The 24,621-nt window shown below is 49.2% G+C and overlaps 1 protein-coding gene across 1 annotated transcript in view; it reads right to left on the bottom strand.

Annotated features, from left to right (window-relative positions):
• LOC142572404 (ornithine decarboxylase-like) overlaps positions 1–4,139 on the bottom strand; it is a 79,913-nt gene extending 75,774 nt beyond the window's left edge. Inside the window, exons 1-2 of the mRNA XM_075681498.1 lie at positions 4,002–4,139; positions 2,069–2,158 (exon numbers count right to left, since the gene is read on the bottom strand). Coding sequence (XP_075537613.1) covers positions 2,069–2,158; positions 4,002–4,133 — 222 coding nt within the window. The 5' untranslated portion in view covers positions 4,134–4,139. The remainder of the gene's footprint in view (positions 1–2,068; positions 2,159–4,001) is intronic.
• Positions 4,140–24,621: the final 20,482 nt, after the last annotated feature.

The following is a 24,621-nucleotide window of genomic DNA, read 5'->3' as shown; positions in this document are numbered from 1 at the left end:
AGAAGTCTTAGTGTGACCGCCTGCGGCCTGCTTAACTTGGAGTGAGGTGGGGGGAAAACCCTTCTCTCTAAGTAGAAGAATTTAGTGATTTCGTTGTGTGTGAGAGGAGCGTCTCTGTGTCCGGGGAGAGAGTCGCCCGATCCGAGGGCAGCGCAGTCGGTAAAGCCACGCGCAGCCTCGTGGGCAGACTCGTTGAGGTTCAGAGGAACCCCCTCAATCGCCCCGACGTGTGCAGGGAACCAAAGGATCGAGTGCATGGAGGTGTTGCCGTGTTGGCGCCTTTCAGAATTTGAACTACCTGCCGGGCTACCCGGCCTTTCTGGTATGCCCTGATGGCGGCTTTCGAATCGCTATACACCCTGTCTCTCCGACCATCTTGCATGGCGAGTGCAATGGCCACTTGCTCGGCCACCTCTGGGTTCGTCGTCCGGACGGAAGCACAGTTGATAACTTTGCCCAGCGTGTCAACGACGGAAACCGCAAAAGCCTTGCCGTCTCGGTATGCAGCTGCGTCCATGAAGCTTGCTGCGATTTTGTCCCTGTTTACTTGCTTTAGTATGCTCTTGCCTTGCGACGACCTGCGTTGTGAACGGGATGAACGTTGCAGGGCAAAGGGGCGACCACGATCTTCTCCCCTATTTCTCTGGGGATTTGGCTGTCTTCAGCGAAGTTCTTGGTTGTTGCGAGTCCGATCTCCTCGAGGATACGCCTGCCGGCCGGCGTGGTGGACAGCCGAGTTAGCTGGGCCCGTTCCTGAGCCTCGGCTATCTCCTCCATGGTGTTGTGTATGCCGAGCCGAAGGAGGTCCTCTGTATGCTTTCTGACGGGCAGCCCGAGGGCTCTCTTGAAGAATTTTCTAATGAGGGCATTAAGCTTTTCCCACTCGGCTCTGAGCCAGTTGTGCATGGCCACCGTGTAGGTGAAGTGACACAGCACAAAGGCGTTGATGAGCCGAAGCAGGTTGTCCTCCTTGAGGCCACGATGTCTGTTCGTGACCCTTCGGACAAGGCGAAAAGCATTGTTGGTTTTCGCAATTATCTTGCGTAACGCAGTGCCGTTGTCGCCGCGTGATTCTATAAACATACCCAGGACTCTGATGGTGTCGACCCTGGGTATCGGGTCACCGCTCCGAGTGAACAGGTGAATGTCACTTTCTGAGACCGGTTTCCAGCCCTTGGGTCTGCGGCCTTTTTCTTTTCTATAAAGGAGAAGCTCAGACTTGGTCGGGGAACATTTGAGTCCGGTGGGTAGCAGGTACTGCTCCGTGACGTCTACCGCCTCTTGCATGGCGCTTTCCACTTGCCCTTCGCTACCGCCGGTGCACCAGATGGTGATGTCGTCTGCGTAGATGGTGTGTTTGATTCCTTCAACTTGGGCCAGATTCCTCGAGAGGCCGATCATTCAGATGTTGGAGAGAGCAGGAGAAATGACCGAGCCTTGCGGCGTGCCCCGTGGGCCCAGGAGCACCTCGTCGGAAACAAAGTCGCCGATCCGCAGCTTCGCTTTCCTCCCCTTATAGTTATATAAGGGGAGTTATATAGTCTGGGGCCCAGCTCGAGGTCTGCCACGGAGGCTAGAATGTATTCGTGGAGAACGTTGTGAAACGCTTTCTCGAGGTCGAGTCCGAGCAGGGCCCTGGTGTCTCTGGTACTGCCGTCGATGATTTGATGTTTGATCATCTTCATGGCGTCCTGCGACGAGAGGCCGGCACGAAAGCCAATCATGTTGTGAGTATAGATGTTGTTCTCTTCGAGATATCTGTTTAGTTTGTTGAGGACGACATGCTCCGCCACTTTCTCAACGCAGGAGGTGAGAGAGATCGGTCGGAGGTTGTCAACGTTCGGAGCCTTGCCGGGTTTGGGGATCAGGACGACGTTGGCGGTCTTCCATTGCTCTGGGACGCTGCCGTTTTTCCCTCGGTGAGGGAAATCTCGGTGAGGTATGCGATCGAACCGTCGTCAAGGTTCCGCAGCTACCCAGTGCACCCACCGCACCTATATGTTTTTTTTCTTTTCCGCGAGACAAAAATGTTTGAAGCGCGCTTACGATTCTGCAACGTTGTGCTTACCCGCTTAGAAATAATGTCCCGAGCCACGTCATGCATGGATCCTTCAGTGTAGATGCAGCATCCATCATCCCTTTGGTACGGCGAGGATGGCTAGAAACACCATGAAAAAACCATCAGTGTGTCATGTCTTATTAATTATTTAGGTGCTTGCACCTGCGATAGTCTACGCGAGATATCCGCCTTTTGCCGCGCAGCTTATGGGGGGTGTTTCTCGGAGCGAATAAGCGGGACGCCTCACTTTTAGAAAACAGGGTCATGTCCGTTACTAAACTAAAGCTAATAACTGCGTGTCATTAAGTTAGCTAATATTCCAATAAGGTAGTCAGTGTTGTCGCTGGATGTTCCATTTACTACCCCAAAGATATAGGGCATACTACTAGCACGGGTAGTTAGTTTACGAGCGATAGATAGTAATTTTACCATTATACGGCTATTTGGTACCCAAATAAGTTAGGAGCGCTTTTCTTTGTTCGCAAGCGGGACTTCCATTGCCAAGAAATAATTAGGTCGCTGTTGCATCTAACCGTGCTTTATGAACACGTATGCGAAAACAAGAAAACAAAGGAAAAAACGGAACCACATTGTCACGCAGTTCAGTGACATCTATACCTCCATCAAATAATGGCACGAAAGAACCACGACAGGAACATTAGGATGTCTCTAACAAATGGCACTGTAAAGGAAGTAACAGAAAACAAACGGGAAAAATGATCGGAATAACTTATGCAACATGTGTCTAAGAACAACCATATGAGTATATATATCCATAATTTTTTGGAGAGCCGGTTGATCCGGCGCGCCCTCATATATTTGGCTAAATGAGCAAACTTGTCAATATCTATTTGTACACCGGAAATGCGCACATGTGCGTGCCGCAACGTAAAACATAACTATTGATCACACGTAATGATAGAAACTATAGTTTATCTAAGCATCTCTATATAAGACTGCCACTACACAGCGTAATAACCACAGGATACGGTGGTATTGCCTTTCACTAGGTGAACCCTACTAACTACTTAATGAAGACGACACCTACAATTAGTATAAAATGTCGACGCTAGTAAATGGCCAGTAAATCATTTTTTATCAATTTTCGCCTGATGTAATCAACTGAAGCGACAGAAGGTCGCAATAAAAACTGATTTATCGCTGCTTGACCAACTCCTGCCACCCGTACAGCAACATTCATGCAAAAATTAAGACACTTGCATTTAGAAATGCGATACTCGTATCATCCAACGTAACGTAAAAGCCCAGTGCCATTAATGGGTGGTAAATTTACCAACTACACCCGTAATTCCCTTTTTAGTATCTCTTTTTCAAGAGTGCTGGGTATTGGGTATTGCTCCCCACGTATTGGTAACATATATCAAAAAGCTTTTGTCGTATTGACGTGACTTCAGCCCAGATAGGCTTAATCTACATATTTTAACATGGGATTTGCTTTAATTACTTCACAAGCACCAATAATGATTGGAACTGTTTGGACTGCGCATTATAACATATCGCTCTGTTGTTTTCTAACGTGTTAGTAAATATTTACTGTTGTAGGTTTATATTTTTTTCATATTTATGCATACCCTGCTTAGACCTTGAGTCTGCAGTATGCACTAAATAAAGAAATTTATGTCGATAAGTTGATTTAATGGATTCTGGTGATTTACTAAATGTATATTTGCAATTATTCGTGCAAATGGCGTTCGCCACCAAGTATTCCAGCTGTAGCACAAGATGTACACTATCTTCAAGTTTAATGTTTCATGCAAAGGATAAAAAGAAAGGGGTAGTATTAGGATTAACTGGCTGTAAGAGCAGGGATCTACATTGTGGCCTTTGTATTTGAGAACACTTGCACATCGCAGCCAGATAAACCGCATAAGTTGCTTTATCTATACCTTTTTATGCCCAGGTTGCCTACAGGATGACTTACCTCAGTGCACGAGAGCATGCAATTGCCGTTCAACATTACTGATGTGGCCCTGTTTGTCACAGTCAATGAGTAGAACTCCAGTTTCTTTGCACCGCCAGACGCGAGCAGAATTCTGTTCGAAAGCATACTCATTGTTGGTGGTGGCAAGAGAGGAGCTGACTGGTTGGAAAGATAAGACAAGAATTTCCTGAAAGCAGTTTTTTATTGGCTACACTAGCGACCGGTAAGAAGGGGCAGTTCCACCATGGCCTCATTGTACAAATGCATGCAAAACGTGCCAATTGTCTCGTAAGACAGCTGGCTCGACTGGTTTAAAATAAAGTTGTCTTACTTTTTTAAAAAACGTAAAACTTAAACTACTTTTAAAATAGACTCTTAATTCAGGCTCTCAATGTTCTACACAAATTACCCACGAATGGGATGTGTTCAAAATATTAAGAAATGAGCTTTCATACACCATAGATTTGTAGTGGAAACAAATATAACTTTTTTTATGCATCTCGGAGACGATTAAACAGAAAAAAATGAAAATGTATTTCTCAGTTGCAACGTACACCAACTATTGACGAATAAATAGTTTGCCAAATCCGGGCATAAAGAATACATATACCTTCAGGTTTGTCACCTAACTTAGCTCATGGAATCAAGATGCACCTTTTTAATAATACGACGCGATGTTGTACTTTTTCAAGAAATATGTGATGAAATAATTCAAAAGCCTTTTCAGTGTTTCTTGTAGTTCTACAGTTGCTACCTATACACATCTTGTAACAGGCAACGAGGCTAATAACGGCATTGCGCGCGCAGCGTTGGAGCTGAGGCCAACGAAAATATTAACAAGGTGGGAAGTCTTTATTGTGGCCTCCATCACACCGGTGGTTCATTCGTGACATTCTCTGTTATATATTTCTGTACCTCGAATTTGATACATTACCTAGGTACCTGGGGCTTGGGGTATTGTTGCTTCAGACGCGTTTACCCTCAGATGCTCTGCCTGAGCGTCTCTCCCACACAAACTGAGGTACTTACAATTAGTCTAGCAAATAATTGTCTCTTATAAATGTAAGAAATAGGTGACAAGCTTTCTTGCGGGCTACATCCAAGTGCTGTCAACCTCTGAAGCAAGTTTTCCTCTATCTTAGACTAAAGAAATCCCCTACATTTTCCTGGGTTTTTCTCAATAGTTTACAAGCCACAGATTGTAATGTAAGTAGTATTGTGGCATTTTCCACCAAACTGGCTGCCCTACTCTCTCGGACAATGCACCTCCAAGACATGTGCGCCTTACGGCACTCTAAACCAGAACCTGCTCACTCAACCACACTATTGATGACAACATCACAAAATGCTAGGTGGAATCAGGTTGACGTTAGAGATGTGCAAGGATTGACTGACGAGCTAGTAGGTTCATTGTCACAGAAAGAACAGCGCTTCAAGTTGTTAGTCAGCGCAGTTTGTGCGTGTGGTCCCTCCATTGTGTCCATTCTTGAAGCGCTGTGCTTAATGTGGCTTTACGGACATTTTTTCTGCGTCTGCTACACTTCGCGGGAGCATTCAATTCGAAAATGTTTTTCGCATAGCTCTTACAGGAGCATGTTTATTCAGAATTTCTTCACTCGGCTGCATAATCTCGATGACAGGCTCCAAACTATGATTTTCTTTAGCTACCTAAGATCACTTACTGAAATTTTAATTAACGTACATTCGTTAATTATGCACACAAGTCAAGTTGCACCGCATCTAGAATTTACCAGTCTGAACACTCGAATGATAAAACATGTCACCAATATCTGCCACCATGCCACCCATGCCTGTTTCCCATGCCACCAAACGCTGTTTTTCCATTCACTTTCTGGCTAACGCTCACAGGGTTCTGTTAGGACACATAAAAATACCCAAGAGAGTGGATGGGAAAACAGTGCCGCGGTTCCTCAATTGGTAAAGCATCGCACGCGAAATGCGAAGATTGTGGGTTCCGTTCCCACCTGCAGGCAAGTAGTTTTTTTCAACCACTTTAATTTCTATTAATTCATCGTTTCTTTATTTCATTTATTAAGCACAAGTAATTTCCCCTATGTTGTCCTTGGTGTCAGTGTTTGTTGGCTTCTTATGATATGACTATATATATATATATATATATATATATATATATATATATATATATATATATATATATATATATATATATATATATATATATATATATATACATTTTATTTATTTATTTATTTACAAATACTGCAGGCCCTATTCGGGCCCAAGCAGGAGTGGGTACATACAACAACGTAAATTACAACTGCCAATTCGCAATTAAGAACACAACAAAACATGTACATACATCATTGTAACACTATACGTAACAGAAATAAACATGAACATACAACAGTGCAATACGTAAACAAAATAACAATGAAAAAGCGTAACGGAAAAGAAACTGCTTTCATTGCGGCAATTTAGAGGTCAAAGAAAAGATTATTTGAAAGCTGAACGAACGACTCTGTTGTATTAGCGTTAACTACTTCTTCGGGTAATTTATTCCATAGTGAAAATGCATGGGGAAAAAGAGAATATTGATGGATGTTAACGTTACTAAATGGTTGCTTAATTGTTTTGTTGTGGTTTGTACGAGCAGAGCGCATGGGGGGCTCTGGTAAATAACATTCACGCGCTATTTTGTAGTGACCATGGTACAGCTGATATAAAAATTTGATGCGAGTGTGGTAAAGACGAAGACGAAGAAGGCGCTCTTGTGTCGGCTGTGCGCGTGATCAGCTTTCGTCTACTGCCAGTGCTACTAGACTGGGCCTAGTGCCTCATAATAAATCATCTTATTACATTTGGTGGAAGGTGCTGCACTCCCCGACCTCACCCTGGAACTTCGCAGCCGAACTTTAACATCTGCTCCAGCCGCTACTATGAACGACGCTCCCAACAATCCGCTTGGCGCATCTGCCGTTCCTGTCATGTGCATTGTTCCTGTCATGACGCATTTCAAATGCTCCTGGCGCGGAACCCTACTTCTGTCGCAGCTGTCGTCACTCTTTGCCAGAGCTTCGATGAGCTGCGTCGACAGAGGGTCCTTGCGCGCAGCGCTCTCGCACCTGGCGACTCTCTCTCGGGCCTCACGCTTCGCTCACACACCACGCCAGCAGCATCGCTCTCTGTTGAGATTAAGGATTTCATTCGTGAGGAGGTGGCGCGCCAATTGTCTATGCTGCCTCTCAACGAAGGACATCCCCAGCCTGACACATCTCTGGCTGCTCCCATTAGGCAGGCCATTCGCGAGGAACTTGCTGGGTCTTTACCTTTCGCCCAACCCTGCCCTCCCGTGGCTGCACCTCTGACCTATGCCGAAGTCGCCGCGCGACCTGCGCCGCCGACGTTCTCGTTTCCGGCGCCAATGCGACTTCAAGCTGCACCTCCTCCCGCGTCGCCTGCCGTTCCATCTCGACGCCCAGTTCAGACCCCTTGGCGCACACGCGACAACCGACCCATATGCTTCGCTTGCGGTGTCGCCGGCCACGTTGCGCGCTTCTGCCATCGTCGTATGCCAGCTGCTAACGCTACTGTCGCACCACCTGGATATGCCTATTCCCACGATACCACCGGGCATGCGATGCTTCCCGACCACGAGTTTTCGCCGCCTCCTCGACGCCCTGTCGGCACCCATCGTTCGCCATCACCACGTCGTCGCTCACTTTCCCCCTTACGTCGCCGCCAGTCACCTAGCGAGGGAAACTAGTTGCTGCAGTTCCGCAGGCACGAACTGCAAGCTTCGCGACTTCTACAAGGCCTGCACAGTCGCCACGCAATTTATTGGACGTTTTGGTCGAAGGAACCGCCGCAATTGCGCTTATTGATACTGGGGCTGCAGTTTCTGTTATCGACGAAAAGCTTTGTCGCAGCCTCCATAAGGTCACAATGCCGTTGTCTGGTATGCTTCTAAGCACCGCGACTGCGCAGCATATAGCCCCGCTCGCTCAATGTACTGCAAGGGTGGTCATCGACGGCATTGTCTATGTTGTTGAATTTCTCGTGTTGTCATCATGTTCGCATGACATTATTCTCGGCTGGGACTTCTTGTCTCACCATCGTGCCATCATCGACTGTGCCCGGGCCGAAGTAGCGCTTTTCCCGCTTGCCGATGCCCCGCTGCCTGACGCCTCTGAACAAACAGCCTCCAAGCTCACTATTGTGTCCGACACGGACATACCACCCGACATGTGTGTGCTTGTGCCCGTCTCTTGCTCTACCGCGCCAGACGCTACAGTACTTTTTACACCATCGCCGATTTTTCTACGTCGCAAGGCCCTACCTCTCCCATTTGCCGTACTCACCACTGAGTCTGGATTATCCTCAATGCTTGTGTGTAACCCGTCTCACTACCATGTGACGTTACTGCGCGGCGAATCACTCGGTCGTGTTCAGCCCCTTGACCCGCTTCACATTCTCGATGTTTCCGACGACACGGCCTGTTATGAACTCGACGCCCTCACTTCTCCCGTGCCGTGCACATCATCATCATCATTGTCGTCGTCAGACGTTCTTGAATCTGTCGTAGACGCCGATCTGCCGCCTCCATATCGCCAACAAGTCTTCGCGCTTCTTCAGAATTTTCGCTCGTCGTTTGACTGTGACCAACTATCTCTGGGGCGTACGGCAACCGTCACTCACAGCGTCCACACTGGTTCCCATCCTCCTTTACGCCAGCGACCATACCGCGTGTCGGCAGCCGAGCGAAAGATCATCAACGAGCAGGTCGACGACATGCTGCACCGTGGCGTCATTCGCCCTTCCCACAGTCCTTGGGCGTCTCCTGTAGTATTAGTACGCAAGAAGGACGGGTCAATACGCTTCTGTGTTGATTACCGTCGACTCAATAAGATCACTCGTAAAGATGTCTATCCGCTGCCTCGGATAGATGACGCCCTCGACTCCTTGCAAGGCGCGGAGTACTTCTCATCTTTGGATCTTCGCTCCGGCTATTGGCAAGTGCCGATGGCAGATGATGACTGTGAGAAGACAGCTTTCATCGATGGCTTGTACGAATTTACCGTAATGCCATTCGGGCTCTGCAACGCGCCCGCTACTTTCGAGCGTATGATGGACACCATCCTTCGCAACTACAAGTGGAAAACATGTCTGTGCTACCTTGATGATATCGTGGTGTTTTCGCCAGATTTCCCGACGCACCTCGTTCGCTTGCATGAGATACTGACCTGCCTCACCTCTGCTGGCCTCCAACTTTACATCAAAAAGTGCCGTTTTGCTGCTCGCAAGTTAACAATATTGGGTCACGTTGTATCGAAGGACGGCGTGCTTCCTGACCCAGCCAAGGTTCGCGCGGTCGCAGAGTTTCCGACGCCCACTACTCTTAAGGCGCTCCGCAGCTTTATAGGGCTCTGCTCTTACTTTCGGCGTTTTGTGCGCAATTTCGCGACTATCATCGCACCACTGACCAATTTGCTTACCGCTACCAACGGCATCTCCGCGTGGTCAACTTCCTGTGACGAAGCCTTCCAGCAACTACGTCGCCTACTTACTTCGCCACCGATTCTTCGACACTACGATCCCACAGCGCCTACAGAGGTACATACGGACGCCAGCGGTATCGGACTTGGTGCAGTCCTCGCACAACGGAAAGACGGCTATGACGAGTACGTCGTCGCGTATGCGAGCCGCACTTTAAAGAAGGCAGAAGCCAACTACTCAGTAACAGAAAAGGAGTGCTTGGCCATTATTTGGGCGCTTGTCAAATTTCGTCCATACCTATATGGTCGCCCTTTTGACATTGTCACCGACCACCATTCACTTTGCTGGCTGTCCTCGTTGAAGGATCCGTCAGGTCGCCTAGGGCGATGGGCACTCCGCTTACAAGAATATGATATCCGCGTTGTCTACCGATCGGGCAGAAAGCACTCTGACGCCGATGCGCTTTCCCGATCGCCGCTACCTTGTGATGTGGCTTCAGTGTCTCCGCTCTTCGCATCCATGTCAGCCTTCAGCGTCGCTGATATGCCGGACGAGCAGCGTAAGGATCCCCTGCTTTCAACTATGCTGAATTTCCTCCACGACCCATCCGCCACACCCTCTTCTCGAACACTTCGTCGCCAAGCCGCTCACTTTACTGTCCGCGACAACGTTCTTTACCGCAGAAATTATTTGCCTGATGGTCACAAATGGCTCCTGGTGATACCACGACACATGCGTTCTGACATATGCGCTTATTTTCATGCTGCTCCTCATAATGGTCACGCCGGTGTTCTGAAAACGTATACTCGGCTAAGGCAGCGTTTCTACTGGCACGGCATGTATCACTTCGTGCGCCAGTACGTACGCGCTTGCACGGCGTGCCAACGGCGTAAAATTCCACAGCGTCCTTCTGGTGAGCTACAGCCGCTGCCCTGCCCGGCTCGGCCCTTCGATCGCGTCGGCATAGACCTATACGGGCCACTTCCCTGCAGTTCCTCGGGTAACCGATGGATAATTGTAGGTGTCGACCACCTGACGCGCTACGCCGAGACTGCCGCACTCCCGGCAGCCTCTGCGCGCGAAGTTGCGTTCTTCATCTTGCGGAACTTCGTTCTTCGACATGGCGCACCACGCGAACTGCTCAGCGACAGGGGACGTGTCTTCTTGTCCGAAGTCGTCCAAGCCCTTCTCGCTGCATGCAGCATCGTTCACCGCAAGTCTACAGCCTACCACCCGCAAACGAACGGCTTGACAGAGAGGTTCAACCGCACACTCGGTGACATGTTGACTATGTACGTCGCCTCGGATCACAGTAACTGGGACACTGTTTTGCCTTTCGTCACGTATGCCTATAATACGGCCACACAAGCTACCACTGGCTTTTCGCCCTTTTTTCTGCTGTATGGACGAGAGCCCTCGTGTACTATGGACACAATGCTCCCATACCGACCCGACGCTTCCGAATGCACGACTGTGTCTGAAGCCGCCAAATACGCCGAGGACTGTAGGCAGCTCGCGCGAACCCTTACGACCGCTGCTCAAGGTCGTCAAAAGCTGCGGTGTGACAGTGACGCGCTTACACCAGTTTTCCCGACTGGTTCCCTTGTTTGGTTGTGGGTCCCGCCTCACAGCCCTGGCCTTTCGACCAAACTCCTTGCACGCTATGATGGCCCCTACCGCGTCATCGACCGTACCTCCGCTGTCCCCTATGTTGTGGAACCTGTGACACCTTCACCCGACCATAGGCATCGCGGGCGTGACACGGTTCATGTCAACCGACTTAAGCCGTACTATGACCCCCTCATTCTACCTACGCCGTAAGTCGCCAGGATGGCTCCTCTTCTCTCCCGGGGGCCATTGTGGTAAAGACGAAGACGAAGAAGGCGCTCTTGTGTCGGCTGTGCGCGTGATCAGCTTTCGTCTACTGCCAGTGCTACTAGACTGGGCCTAGTGCCTCATAATAAATCATCTTATTACACGAGATACAATTCTGCGATGAGCTAGTTTTTTCAATTTCGCCCTGTCGCGAAGAACGGACACGCTAGAAAAACGCGAGTATGTGGAGTATATAAGCCGCAAAGCTAAATTTTGCACTCTTTCTATTTTCTTGATTAAATATTTTTGATGAGGGCTCCAGATCAAATCCGCATATTCTAATTTTGGTCTGACAAGAGCTTTGTATGCTGTTAACTTAACGGTCGATGAAGTAGGGCGCAATTTCCGTTTCAAAAATGCCAGCTTTTTTAGCGCGTTGCTCCAAACGTTTTCTATATGGGGCTCCCAACTTACATTGCTTATATATATATATATATATATATATATATATATATATATATATATATATATATATATATATATATATATATATATATATATATATATATATATATATATATATATATATATATATTTGCAAGCTGGGGGTCCCGGGAGAGAAGTAGAGAAAGGATGAGACCGCTTAGAAAAGCGTATCTATATGCATATATATACGCTTTTCTAAGCGGTCCCCTTCCCTCTCCACCTTTCCCGCGTTACCAGCTTGCCGAACTTCACACACTTGCTTTTTTTCCACTTTGATAATCCTAATGATACGCATTAAAAGAAAAACAGAGAGGTAAGAAAAACAACACATAGGATAGTGAATGAAGAGGTACCCAGAGTGAACAGTTCAGCACACAGAGTACAGGCACTTTCAAGGAGCACACTTGGTCTTTTGGGCCCTTGTGCTTAGACCAAGTTCCCAGGATATTTTTTCTCCGAGAGTGGTCTGCTGTCGAGGCGGCTAATAGTAGCTCATGGAGCAGAGTGCTGAGTGGGGAACAGGCAGAGAAGGCGCTATTTACTGTCTCCTTCCCCACCGGAAATTGCACACCGCGATGCTAGCCATTCCTAGGAAATCACATATGCGACGTCCATCTATTTGCAGCACAGCAACATCGTTTTGCAATAGCAGAAACCAGGTGAGAGAGAGGGTAAAAACTGAGATGAAGACACGCTATTTTCTGCAGCAATTTAGGAATGATTGAATGGGTCGTAATACCGTGAGCAGCTTTGGCCAAAGCGTGCCAACGGACGACGAAACAGAGACATTTGCACAAATCTTGTGTCGTGCCTTTTGCCTCAAGGTGCAAAACCAACTTGTTGATTTGTCCATCTTAATACACAGGAACATCTTTTTTCGATTTGCGTCTGCAACGGCAGTTTATGAGTGGAAACAATTGCAGCACCTTAATGAAACCGACAGGTCAAAATCAAAAACCGTCCACGACGGCGCCTTTCGTAGATGCTGAGAGATGTTCGGACGCTAAGAATGTGTTCCGACAGAAGCTGCCCGCGGAATGCTTCCGATAATTATCGCAGCCCGCTGACCCCATAGCATTAAAGAAAAAACGAAATGGGACTGCCTTTCGCGGAGCCTCCGAAAAATCCGGAATGAACATTCGTTGAGTTTGCCTCACAGCGTCTAAACACTCTTAGAATGATAAGTCATTTTCCAGCAGGCGAGCGGCTGCTCTTTATCAAGAAAACTGATAACGCCGGCGTGGCAACCTTTGTGGTGATGTTCGGCACATAAGGGATAACTTGTAGGTCTTGTATTTTTAGAGCGCAGCTCTTTAGCGTCCGTTCCTGGGTTTCGCGTCGGCGTCGTCGTCGGCCTCGTAACCAGCTCCGCCCCCCTTTCATCCCCCCAGCGCTAGCAGCGATCGACTGATACCGCTGGATGCCGCTGACGCCGCTAGAGAGTCAAGATAACGTGACTGCATAGAACACCGTCGCCGCCATGCAGAAAGAGGAGGAAAGGGTCCCCCCCCGCCTGTTCTTGTGTGGCGGATAGGGTGCTCTTCAGTTGCCGACGCGCCGGTTATTCGTTGTCCCTGAAACCAACTCCGCAGCTGGGGTTGACTAACTATCGGCGTCAGCGGCATCAGTCAGTCGCTGCTATCTCTTCCCTCCTCCCTTTATCGTGTTGTCCGCTTGCTGCGCACGCTTCTGCCCCCATCGTTTGCCGCTGGGTGTACACGCCGCCCCCCTCCCCCCTCTTCCTGCGAGTCTCCGGTTGTCAAAGCGCCGGCTCGAACTTAGTTCCTTTCTTCGCTCCTCCTCCAATGCAACCCCTGTGCGGTGGCAATCAGAGAGCCAGATCGGTGGCGGCGGATCTGTATATGTGCACCGCCCGAGCCGAAATTGCCGCTGCCGTTCGCCCTGTGCGGTGGCAATCAGAGAGCCAGATCGGTGGCGGCTTGACATAAAGACAAACAGCAATTTCCTAACACTTATGCGGGACAACATCCCGTTCCTCTCGCTCGTAACGCGTCCCACGGCTGTGACAACCTCGCGAGGCACTTGTATACATCTTGTCTTTGAGAATCAAGCATTGGTGTACCAAGTCGAACATATATCAGTCTATTTCTCCGACCACAAAGCTTCCTTCATAACTGTCAAGAACTGTTAGTGGAGTCTTTGTTAAAGGAATACGTGTGAAAAATTAAAAAAAAATTCTGTGCTGGCGCATACATGTGTTGCTAGATTTCTTTGCCTCAATGTATCGAAAAGGTGAAACAGCTTATTTGCTGCGCTCAAATTTCGCATTAGGAAGTAACGTAATCGTCGGCAATTTTTTGTTTGGATGACGTCATCACCACATCACTACGGGATGGTTGAAAAGTTTACTGCGCTAAGTGGTGGCACTCCCGTGGACTAAAACCTGATATTAGGTATCGCTGGATACGTGTAGTCTTCAGGGGCTGGTATATATGCTTTGTTTGGCGTTGCAGCATACGTTTCCTTTTCTTTTTTTTGCCTCTTACAGATAAATATTTCATTTAGAAGTGCACAGACACCGAGAGCCTAGCTATAAGCACGAACGGTAAAATCGCAGGGCCAGTAATTTCCTAAGAACCCTGGGAATCCGCACCATGTCGTTTGCTTGGCTACATGCGTTCACTGCGCTGCAGTACGATAGAAAGTCATACTTCGCATGCTAATCAGAAATATGACCTTTGTTCAAATCGGCCTTACGAAATGTCTCCCTTTTTCCTAAGAAAAGCTTACCATGTCTAGCTCAAAGGAAAGTTTCTTAGATTTAGCACCACTGCGAATCACAAAGCGTTGCAAGCGCGCATTTAGAAGACTTTCTTTTTTCATCGTCATCATCATGTTTTGTTTTCGCGACTAGATACACGAGATCAAAAGGCAAGAACTGGGAAAAAGCCGAAACTTGGTCAAGTCATGCTTTGTTAAGTCGAGTGTAGATTCTCAAGCAGGTCGTGCTATACGGTAACTTGGGTACAACCAATGAAAATATTCAATGCCTCCTTTCAGGCTATAATAAGTACAGAGCATATAAACGGTATGCCTCGTCTTGAATAACATTCTCAAGCACAGAATAGCCCCGCACACGATCACAAGGCATTATTTGTTGCCGTGGCGACAGCAGCCATTTACGAGGGACGTGTCTCGCTTCCTCATCAAACTCTTTTGCGATTCATAGTTAGAGGAGGAAGGTTGAGTTGTGTCAATGGGTTGGCAAGACGAGGTTGGATGGATGGCGCACAGAGTACAGTGCGCCTCGATTCAATTCCGTCACCACCGTTAGCCTTCCTTGTATGCATTTTGATGGTCTCTAGACTCTATCTCACTGATCGGTGGCGCTCGGGCGGATCAACTGACGACATCAACCTTTCTCCTTTGCCACTGCCCACGAATAGAAACAAAATTTATCCTTTATCCTGAATACACGTCACCCTACCTTTCCATCTGGCTAGCTGTTGAGAAATTAGTCCTTATAGACAAGAGAAGCGTCTGGACATTAGGATAAAATACCAACTTCTTGAGGGTATTTTGGTCACCATGAAACTGCGCGCGCACTACAAAGACTGCGGATGGGTCTGAAAGCACGCGTACGAGCTCGGCTCTTACATGAAAGAGTGCATTTCAATGTTCAATGCACGAGGTAGTCTAAACACCCTTTCACCGAACGCAATGCATAAAGCTCATTAAAAAATGAACACGAAGCATATGGCGCCTTATTTTTCACCTCGTCCAGAACAGCTTAGAATATATTTAGATTTGATGTTGCAGAGCCACAGCTAAATGTTGTTTCTTTGTTATTTATTTCATTACGCGTTCTTGACCGCAATACATAGATATAGGCAAGACTGGTTTGGCCAATAGCAATAGGGTAGGGGGTGTAAACTAAAATATGTAACTACAATGCAAACAATAAATGATAAATCTATCTCTACTGAGAAAGAAAATAAAATGCGAAAACAAAACGTTAACTGCGAGTCAGTATAGGGTAACACACAACAGGAGGAAATGCATGCTATCATAATAAGGCATTTCACTCTGCGAAAGCGGACACGAAGCGAACCTGTCTAGCGCACGACAAAGAGGCGCAATATAATTTCAACAAAGGTACGAGCACATTTATTGTCTTGATCAGTGGTCAGCGTGATGAAAGGTGCGCCGGCACATTTATTTTTATGCATCCGCGTTCATCCTTGTTATACATTCGTTGTATACATTCGTGTTTTGTGTTCGCGATACATTCAGGCAACGAATTTCAGACCAAAATCACTGCACCGACTGGCGGTGGGCTAGGGCAGTCAGCGCCTGCGCATGGTGAAGGGTAATCTGGGAACCCTGGCACGATGAACAGCAATGGAGTCAGCTGTGTGAGAAGACGACGCCGACGAAGGCGCCAGTGATACACTGAGACAAAGGATTTCAGGCAGAAATCACTGCATCAACTGGCTGTGGGCCAGTGCCGTCAGCGCCTTCATAGAGGGAAGGGCAGTATATCATAGGAACGCCAGCATGCTGAGCAGCATTGGAGCCAGCTATGGAAGACGACGACGAAAGCCCGAGGGCTTATTGAGGCAAGTAATCCGAGATCAAAATCACCAGCCAGTGCCGTCAGTGCTTTCGTAGAGGTAGGGGCAGCAAGGGGACGCCGGCATGATGAGCGGCAACGGAGCCAGCTGTGGTAGAAAACGACGAACAATGCGCGCGCAGTGGCACGAGCCAATGTTGATGATGATGGTTTTTGCTCGCACAGATTTGTTCACGGACCCTAAAAGTGAATCGAACGCTAACCATCAACAGCTTGGTTACAACGCAGTTGTCGTGACCGACAGCATGCTGTGCAACAGTGCAACTATAATGTAATAGTATACTAAAAGATGATAATAAAGTTAAGTTATGCATACCAGTGACATAGTGGAAAAAGAACCTTTGAATAAATTTGTTTACATATTTATTTTTTATACTGTCACGTGGTGGTGACGTTGAATAACACAGTAGCAATACTGTGAACGACAAAACAAACTTTTATTGGGCGAACCTGCGCCCACAAAACAGGCTACACCTACAGCACAACGATAGCGGTGAACACGGTCGGCGATCGTCGAAAATCTGATGAGCGGGTCAAGCGCGTCTGCTTCTATACATCAATCGTCGAATGTTCCAGACTAATCGTTGGGATCCGCGTGCCTTCCACAAAGTTCTGCACTATTCGCGTCGCGCATACATGCAATCAGATTACGCAAGTTGCGGTGAAAGACAGTGGACGGAACCATCGATAACATTCCAGAAACTTCATTTGCATGCAGGCGCGTCCTGCGCTGCGCGATAACACTTCTTAGGTGGCGAAACGTGGTCGCCTGATAAAGATAAGTACACGTGTCATTACCTCCTCTTAAAAAGAATCGACCCGATGCTGCAAACAAACGAAAGTAATAAAATAAGAAGCACTCGTAGCAAAGAAAACAACAAAATAAGGAAGTTCGTCAGCGTCCATAAAAGGGTTTAAGGCGCACCACGTGGACCACTTCAGATCTTGCGCGGCGCCGCTGTGAATGCGAAATGCCGTCTGGCACGACCTCATTGTCCAGTGCGCCAATACGTCGGATGACCTTGTAGGGTCCGAAATAGCGTCGCAATAGTTTCTCACTGAGTCCTCGTCGGCGTATCGGGGTCCATACCCAAACACGGTCGCCAGGTTGGTACTCGACGAAGCGTCGTCGGAGGTTGTAGCGTCGGCTGTCGGTCCTCTGCTGGTTCTTGATCCGCAGGCAGGCGAGCTGTCGGGCTTCTTCGGCGAGCTGGAAATAGGTAGCGACATCAAGGTTCTCCTCGTCAGTGACGTGCGGCAGCATGGCGTCGAGCGTCGTCCTCGGGTACTTGCCGTAGTCCAGCTTGAACGGCGTGATGTGTGTTGTTTCTTGCACCGCCGTGTTGTAAGCGAATGTTACGTACGGCAGGACGGCATCCCAGGTCTTGTGTTCGACGTCGACGTACAACGGTAGCATGTCGGCGAGGGTCTTATTCAGCCGCTTCATAAGACCATTCGTCAGCGGGTGGTAGGCCGTTGTCCTCCTGTGCCTTGTCTGACTGTATTTCTGAATGGCTTGGGTGAGCTCCGCTGTAAAGGCCGTTCCTCTGTCTGTGATGAGGACTTCTGGGGCGCCATGTCACAGCAGGATGTTTTCGACAAAGAATTTCGCCACTTCGGCTGCGCTACCTTTCGGCAGTGCTTTAGTTTCAGCGAAACAGGTGAGGTAGTCCGTCGCCACGACGATCCACTTATTTCCGGTTGTTGACGTCGGAAAGGGTCCCAGCAAGTCCATCCCCATGTGCTGGAATGGTCGGCAAGGAGGCTCGATTGGCTGTACCAATCCGGCTGGCCTTGTCGGCGTTGTCTTGCGTCGCTGACAGTCCCGGCATGTTCTGACATAACGGGCGACGTCGGCGGTCAGGCGCGGCCAATAATACTTTTCTTGTATCCTCGATAGTGTCCGGGAAAATCCGAGGTGTCCAGCGGTCGGATCGTCATGTAGGGCGTGCAGTGCTTCTGGACGAAGTCCTGACGGGACAACAAGAAGGTAGTTGGCGCGGACTGGTGAGAAGTTCTTCATGAGTAGATTGTTTTGAAGCATGAAGGAACATAATCCGCGCTTAAATGCCCTGGGGACAACGTCGGTGTGCCCTTCCAAATATTCCACGAGGCCTTTTAGCTCCGAGTCTGCCCGTTGCTGTTCAGCGAAGTCTTCCGCGCTTATAATTCCAAGGAAGGTGTCATTCTTGTCGTCTTCTGGCGGCGGATCAATGGGGGCGCGTGATAGGCAATCGGCATCAGAGTGTTTTCGTCCGGACTTGTAAGTTACAGTGATGTCGTATTCTTGTAGTCTGAGGCTCCACCGCGCCAGTCGTCCTGAAGGATCCTTTATATTCGCTAGCCAACACAATGCGTGATGGTCACTGACGACTTTGAATGGCCTGCCATAAAGATAAGGGCGAAACTTAGCTGTAGCCCAAACGGTGGCGAGGCATTCCTTTTCGGTAGTAGAATATTTGCCTTCCGCTTTTGACAGCGACCGCTAGCGTAAGCTATCACCTGTTCGACTCCGTTTCTCCTCTGGACTAGAACGGCACCGAGGCCTAGGCTACTGGCGTCAGTATGGATTTCTGTATCGGCGTACTCGTCGAAGTGCGCAAGTACCGGCGGCGACTGCATGCGTCGTTTGAGTTCTTCAAATGCGTCGGCCTGCGGCGTTTCCCACTTGAACTCAACATCACATTTAGTTAGACGTGTCAACGGCTCGGCGATGCGTGAAAAGTCCTTGACAAAGTGCCTGTAGTAGGCGCACATGCCAAGGAATCTGCGCACTGCCTTCTTGTTGATGGGTTTCGGGAACTGTGCGATTGCAGCTGTCTTGCGGGTCTGGACGGACACCATATTTGCTAATTACGTGGCCTACGAACAGAAGCTCATCATAAGCGAAGCGGCATTTTTCCGGCTTCAGAATAAGCCCTGACAACTTGATGGCCTCTAGTACTGTCGCAAGCCGCCTGAGGTGATCGTCGAAATTTCCGGCGATGACGATGACGTCATCCAAGTAAACGAGACAGGTCTGCCACTTCAATCCTGCTAACACCGTGTCCATGACGCGCTGGAAGGTTGCAGGCGCCGAGCACAGTCCGAATGACATAACCTTGAACTCGTAGAAGCCGTCTGGGGTGATGAAGGCCGTCTTTTCGCGATCTCTTTCGTCGACTTCTACTTGCCAATAGCCAGACTTGAGGTCCATCGACGAGACGTATTTAGCGTTGCAGAACCGATCCAATGCGTCGTCTATTCGTGGGAGGGGGTATATGTCCTTGTTCGTGATCTTGTTCAGACGACGATAATCGACGCAGAAACGTAGGGTTCCGTCCTTTTTCTTTACCAGGACAACAGGGGATGCCCACGGGTTTTTCGATGGCTGGATTAAGTCGTTGCGCAGCATTTCGTCGACTTGTTCTCTTATAGCTGCATGTTCTCGCGGCGAAACTCTGTAAGGGCTCTGGCGGAGTGGTCGAGCGCACTCCTCGGTGATTATGCGATGCTTGGCGACTGGTGTTTGTCGAATCCTCGATGACGTCGAAAAGCAGCCTTTGTATCGTGGGAGCAGACTTCTGAGCTGCTGTTGCTTAATCAAGGGGAGACTTGGATTAATGTCGTAGTCTGGTTCGGGAACCATCGTCGTCGGGGTAGATGCGGCGGAATCCGAGAGGACAAACGCATTACTGGTTTATATAATTTCCTCGATGTACGCGATCGTCGTGCCCTTGTTGATGTGCTTGAACTTCTGGCTGAAGTTTGTCAGCAACACTTCAGTTTTCCCTCCATGCAGTCGAGCGATCCCTCTTGCGACGTAAATTTCACGGTCTAGCAGTAGATGTTGGTCGCCTTCGATGACGCCTTCTACGTCAGCGGATGTTTCGCTGCCGACCGAAATAACAATGCTGGAGCGAGGCGGGATGCTCACTTGATCTGCGAGCACACTCAAGGCGTGGTGACTACGAGGGCTCTCCGGCAGTATCGCTTTATTTCCGACAGCGTTAATGACTTCGACTTCAGGTCGATGATTGCGCCGTGTTTGTCCAGGAAGTCCATACCGAGAATGACGTCTCGTGAACACTGTTGGAGAATAACGAAGGTGGCAGGGTAAGTCCTGTCATGAATGGTTATTCCTGCCGTGCAGATTCCAGTCGGCGTGATGAGGTGCCCTCCAGCGGTCCGAATTTGAGGGCTCTCCCATGCAGTCTTAACCTTCTTCAACTAGGCGGCGATGTGTCCACTCTTTACGGAGTAATCGGCTCCTGGGTCTACTAAGGCGTTGACTGCGTGGCCTTCGAGAAGCACGTCGAGGTCGGTGGTTCTTTGTCTGGCGTTGCAGTTAGATCTTGGCGTCGGATCACGGCTGCGTCATGTTGAACTGAAGTTGGAACGTCGCGTCATCAAGTCGTCTTTCTTCGCTGTAGTCTTGGCTTCCTGACTTCGTCGGGACGGCGGCGTGGCGTTATTATGTCGTCGAGATCGTCTCTTCGTAGTCTTCGTCGGCGGCGCAGGGTCTTCGTCATTTCGACGAACCGCAACCGCACCTCCATCGGTTGCTTCTTTTAGTTTTCCGGATATGGGCTCGCTGACCGGCCCCGGGCTGGGCCAGTGTATGGTCGGCGCTGCGGCGACAGGTAGCGGCCTGGTGATGGCGAACGGGACGGTCTTCGAGGGCTCCACTGACTAGCGGCGAGGTAGTCGGCGATGTCACGAGGGCGTTCACCTTCCCTCGGGCGCTGTGCGTTGACGGCGAAGCCTCACAATCCCAGGTCGCGGTATGGGCATCGGCGGTACACATGGCCGGCTTCGCCGCAGTGATAACAGAGCAGGTGGTGGTCGGGGGCTCGCCAAGTATCCGTCTTCCTCGCGTAGGTGCGCTGCGCGACGGGTGGTCGGGCTGGCGGCGGCGGACGACGGTATTGCGGCGTTACAGAGCCCTGGCGCGGTCGCGGAGGGGGGCCTTGACTGCGTGCGATGGCGGCGTAGGTCATCACTCGTGGTTGGGGCTGCGGTAACTGAGGTTGCACCTCAGGAACTCCAAGCGATTGCTGAACCTCATCTTTCACGATGTCGGCGATCAAGGCCACTTGAGGCTGCGACGAAGGCAGGACCTTGTGCAGTTCTTCGCGCACAATGGCCCTGATGGTCTCTTGCAGGTCGTCGGAACCCAGTCCTTGGATGGCGTACTGCGGCGTGAGCCCCTCGCGGTTATAGTGCCGGGTGCGCATCTCCAGAGTTTTCTCGATCGTCGATGCCTCTGCAGAAAACGCAGCTACGGTCTTTGGCGGGTTACGAATAAGTCCGGCGAAAAGTTCTTGCTTGACGCCCCGCATCAGGAAGCGGCCTTTTTTCTCCTCCGACATTTCCGGGTCGGTGTACCGGAAAAGACGGGACATCTCCTCCGTGAAGATCGCGATCGTCTCGTTTGGCAGCTAAACTCTGGTTTCTAGTAGTGCTTGAGCTCGCTCTTTTCGCACGACGCTTGTAAACGTTTGCGAGAAGCCGCTTCGGAACAGGTCCCACGTCGTTAAGGTGGCTTCTCGATTCTCGAACCAGGTCCTGGCCGCGTCTTCCAATGCGAAATAGATGTGCCGCAGCTTTTCGTCGCTGTCACAACTGTTAAACGTAGCGACCCTCTCATACGTCTCCAGCCAGCTTTCCGGGTCCTCAAACGTGGAACCGCGGAACGTCGGTGGCTTCCTGGGCTGCTGCAGAACTATTGGGGCTGCTCCGGCTGCCATTGGGGCTGTCTTCTTGGTCTTCTCTGGACGAACTTCTCTGACGATCTTCTTGGTCGTCTCTGGTAGAATTCCGTGTTCCGGGGGCAGCTGCTGTAGTCGGCGGCTTGCTCGATGTTCCGGGACTGCGCTGGTGTTGTCTTTGCGGTCCGGGCTTGGATCACGGCTTGTCGGGGGCGTCCGGTACATGAACCTAAAGCACCTCCACCATATGTCACGTGGTGATGACGTTGACTAACACAGTAGCAATACTGTGAACGACAAAACTAACTTTTATTGGGCGAACCTGTGCCCACAAAACAGGCTACACCTATAGCACAACGATAGCGGCGAACACAGTCGGCGATCCTCGAAAATCTGATCAGCGGGTCAAGCGCGTCGGCTTTTATACAGCAGTCGTCGAATGTTCCAGACTAATCGTTCGGACCCGCGTGCCTTCCACAAAGTTCTGCACTATTGGGGTCACGCATGCATGCAATCAGATTACACAAGTTGCGGTGAAAGACAGGGGACGAAACCATCGATAACATTCCAGAAACTTCTTTTACATGCAGGCGCGTCCTGCGCTGCGCGATAACATTTGTTAAGCGGCGAAACGTGGTCGCCTGATAAAGATAAGTACACGTGTCAATAGAGTAAATGAAAAGTTACTAAAACAAATATGGTGTGCAAGTGTTTAGGTTTAGCCGGTTTTCTGCAGCAGGTATTTCTTTAATTCACTTAAAAATAGTTTTGTTTATGTTACGAAGCATGATATCTCGTTCCAGATTTCCGCTCAATTAAATTGTAGCAGTCGCTCTTCATAAAACGGGTTATTTCACGGAATATTGAAATTATGTAATTTTACGCGTTCAGTTAGGTGGGATGAAAAGAGTGATATATTAAGGGGTTGCTTTCGATTACATTATGGATTGTAACAGCAGTTTTAGGTTGCCGTAATATGTCAAAAATAAAGTTTCCATTTCATGGAACAACAATGCGCTGTGTTGACCATATCTCGTATTGGTTATTCTTCTAAGCCCTCGCTTCTGTAGTTTTCGTTCGAGTTGTCGGGCCCTTGGACCCTTTCTGCAGCGCGCACGGGGGAAGCCTTTGAAACGCGCGCCACAACGGCACTCGTCGCATGGAGCATGCGCACCGATCGCGTTATCGTAAGAACTCGCGCGGGGACTGCCGGGAAGGCGGCTGCCCGATAAGAAGGCAGCGGAGACGGCACTCGGGGATTTTTTTCGGGGCGCGGGCCTGGGGAGGCGCTGGTGGGGCGAGGCTCGTCTAGGTTTCTTTCCGAGCGGGCTGCAAAGCAGAGGTGGGGGGGGAAGCGTTTTTGCATTACGTCCGCGTGAAAGAGTGCTGTTGTTGTTCGCTTTTGGGACTGTGTCCGTGTGCCTGGTTCGGTGCTTGCTTGCTTTCTGTGCTTTATGCATTCTGTTATCGACAGAAAGATTGTGTTGGTTGATGGTTTGTAACGGCCGTTCTTTCGTCGCTCCCTTTGGCTTGTATATTTTGTTGCCTCTCTGTTCTGCTGCTTGCTTCTTTGCCTTCTTCTTTTTTGCTATTAATAATAATATTTGGGGTTTTACGTGCCAAAACCACTTTCTGATTATGAGGCACGCCGTAGTGGAGGACTCCGGAAATTTCGCCCACCTGGGGTTCTTTAACGTGCACCTAAATCTAAGCACACGGGTGTTTTCGCATTTCGCCCCCATCTAAATGCGGCCGCCGTGGCCGGGATTCGATCCCGCGACCTCGTGCTCAGCAGCCCAACACCATAGCCACTGAGCAACCACGGCGGGTCTTTTTTTCTCTTTTTTTTTTGCTATTGGCCGCGAGGCTGCGGTAATTGTTTGAGTGTTTCATTATATCGTAAATTAAAGCGGTTTTTGTTCTTTGCGCCACTGGTCCTTTGTCGTGCTGGTCGCGGCTCGCGGACCCCCTGAGCGAAAGCGAGGGACCTTCAGAGTTAAAGGTTTGTTTTAGATGCCCATCCCCATGAATCGACGCAATAGGACAGATGACGGTGAAAAAAAAAAGCGAAGTAAGGAAATTGGGGAATGTTACTTTTAAAATAATTTCTAGCCATTGGCAACATATTGAACTGAGGTCCTAATTTTACGCATGCTGAGTTATGACTTTGCCAGTTAAGGTGGCTGCCGGAAATTACGCCCCCAAATATTGAAATCTGACGTATGCTCAAGCAGGCAGTTTATTGTCGAGCGAAAAAAAAGATTCAATATTTCAAGGTTTGTAAAGGAGGTGAAAGCTGTGTATTTAGGTTTCGTTACGTTAATTGTTAATTTGTTCACTGAAAGCCACTTACAAATACTTTTGTAGTTCTGCATTAATGTTATGTTCCAGTTCGCATAAGTTGTTAGCAGTAACTCTGATCGCTGCACCCGCTGGGGTTGCTTAGTGCCTATGGTGCCGGGCTGCTAAGCACGAGGTCGCGTGATTGAACTCGGGCCATGGCGGCCGCATATTTATGGGGCCGAAAACAGCCATTGACTTAATTTACCTGTCTCATTAACGA

This window comes from Dermacentor variabilis, chromosome 2 (genome assembly GCF_050947875.1).
Source record: "Dermacentor variabilis isolate Ectoservices chromosome 2, ASM5094787v1, whole genome shotgun sequence".
In the NCBI taxonomy this organism is placed as follows: Eukaryota; Metazoa; Arthropoda; class Arachnida; order Ixodida; family Ixodidae; genus Dermacentor; species Dermacentor variabilis.
The sequence above is the reverse complement of the archived record's forward strand: the minus strand, read 5'-3'. Positions and strand labels throughout refer to the sequence as shown.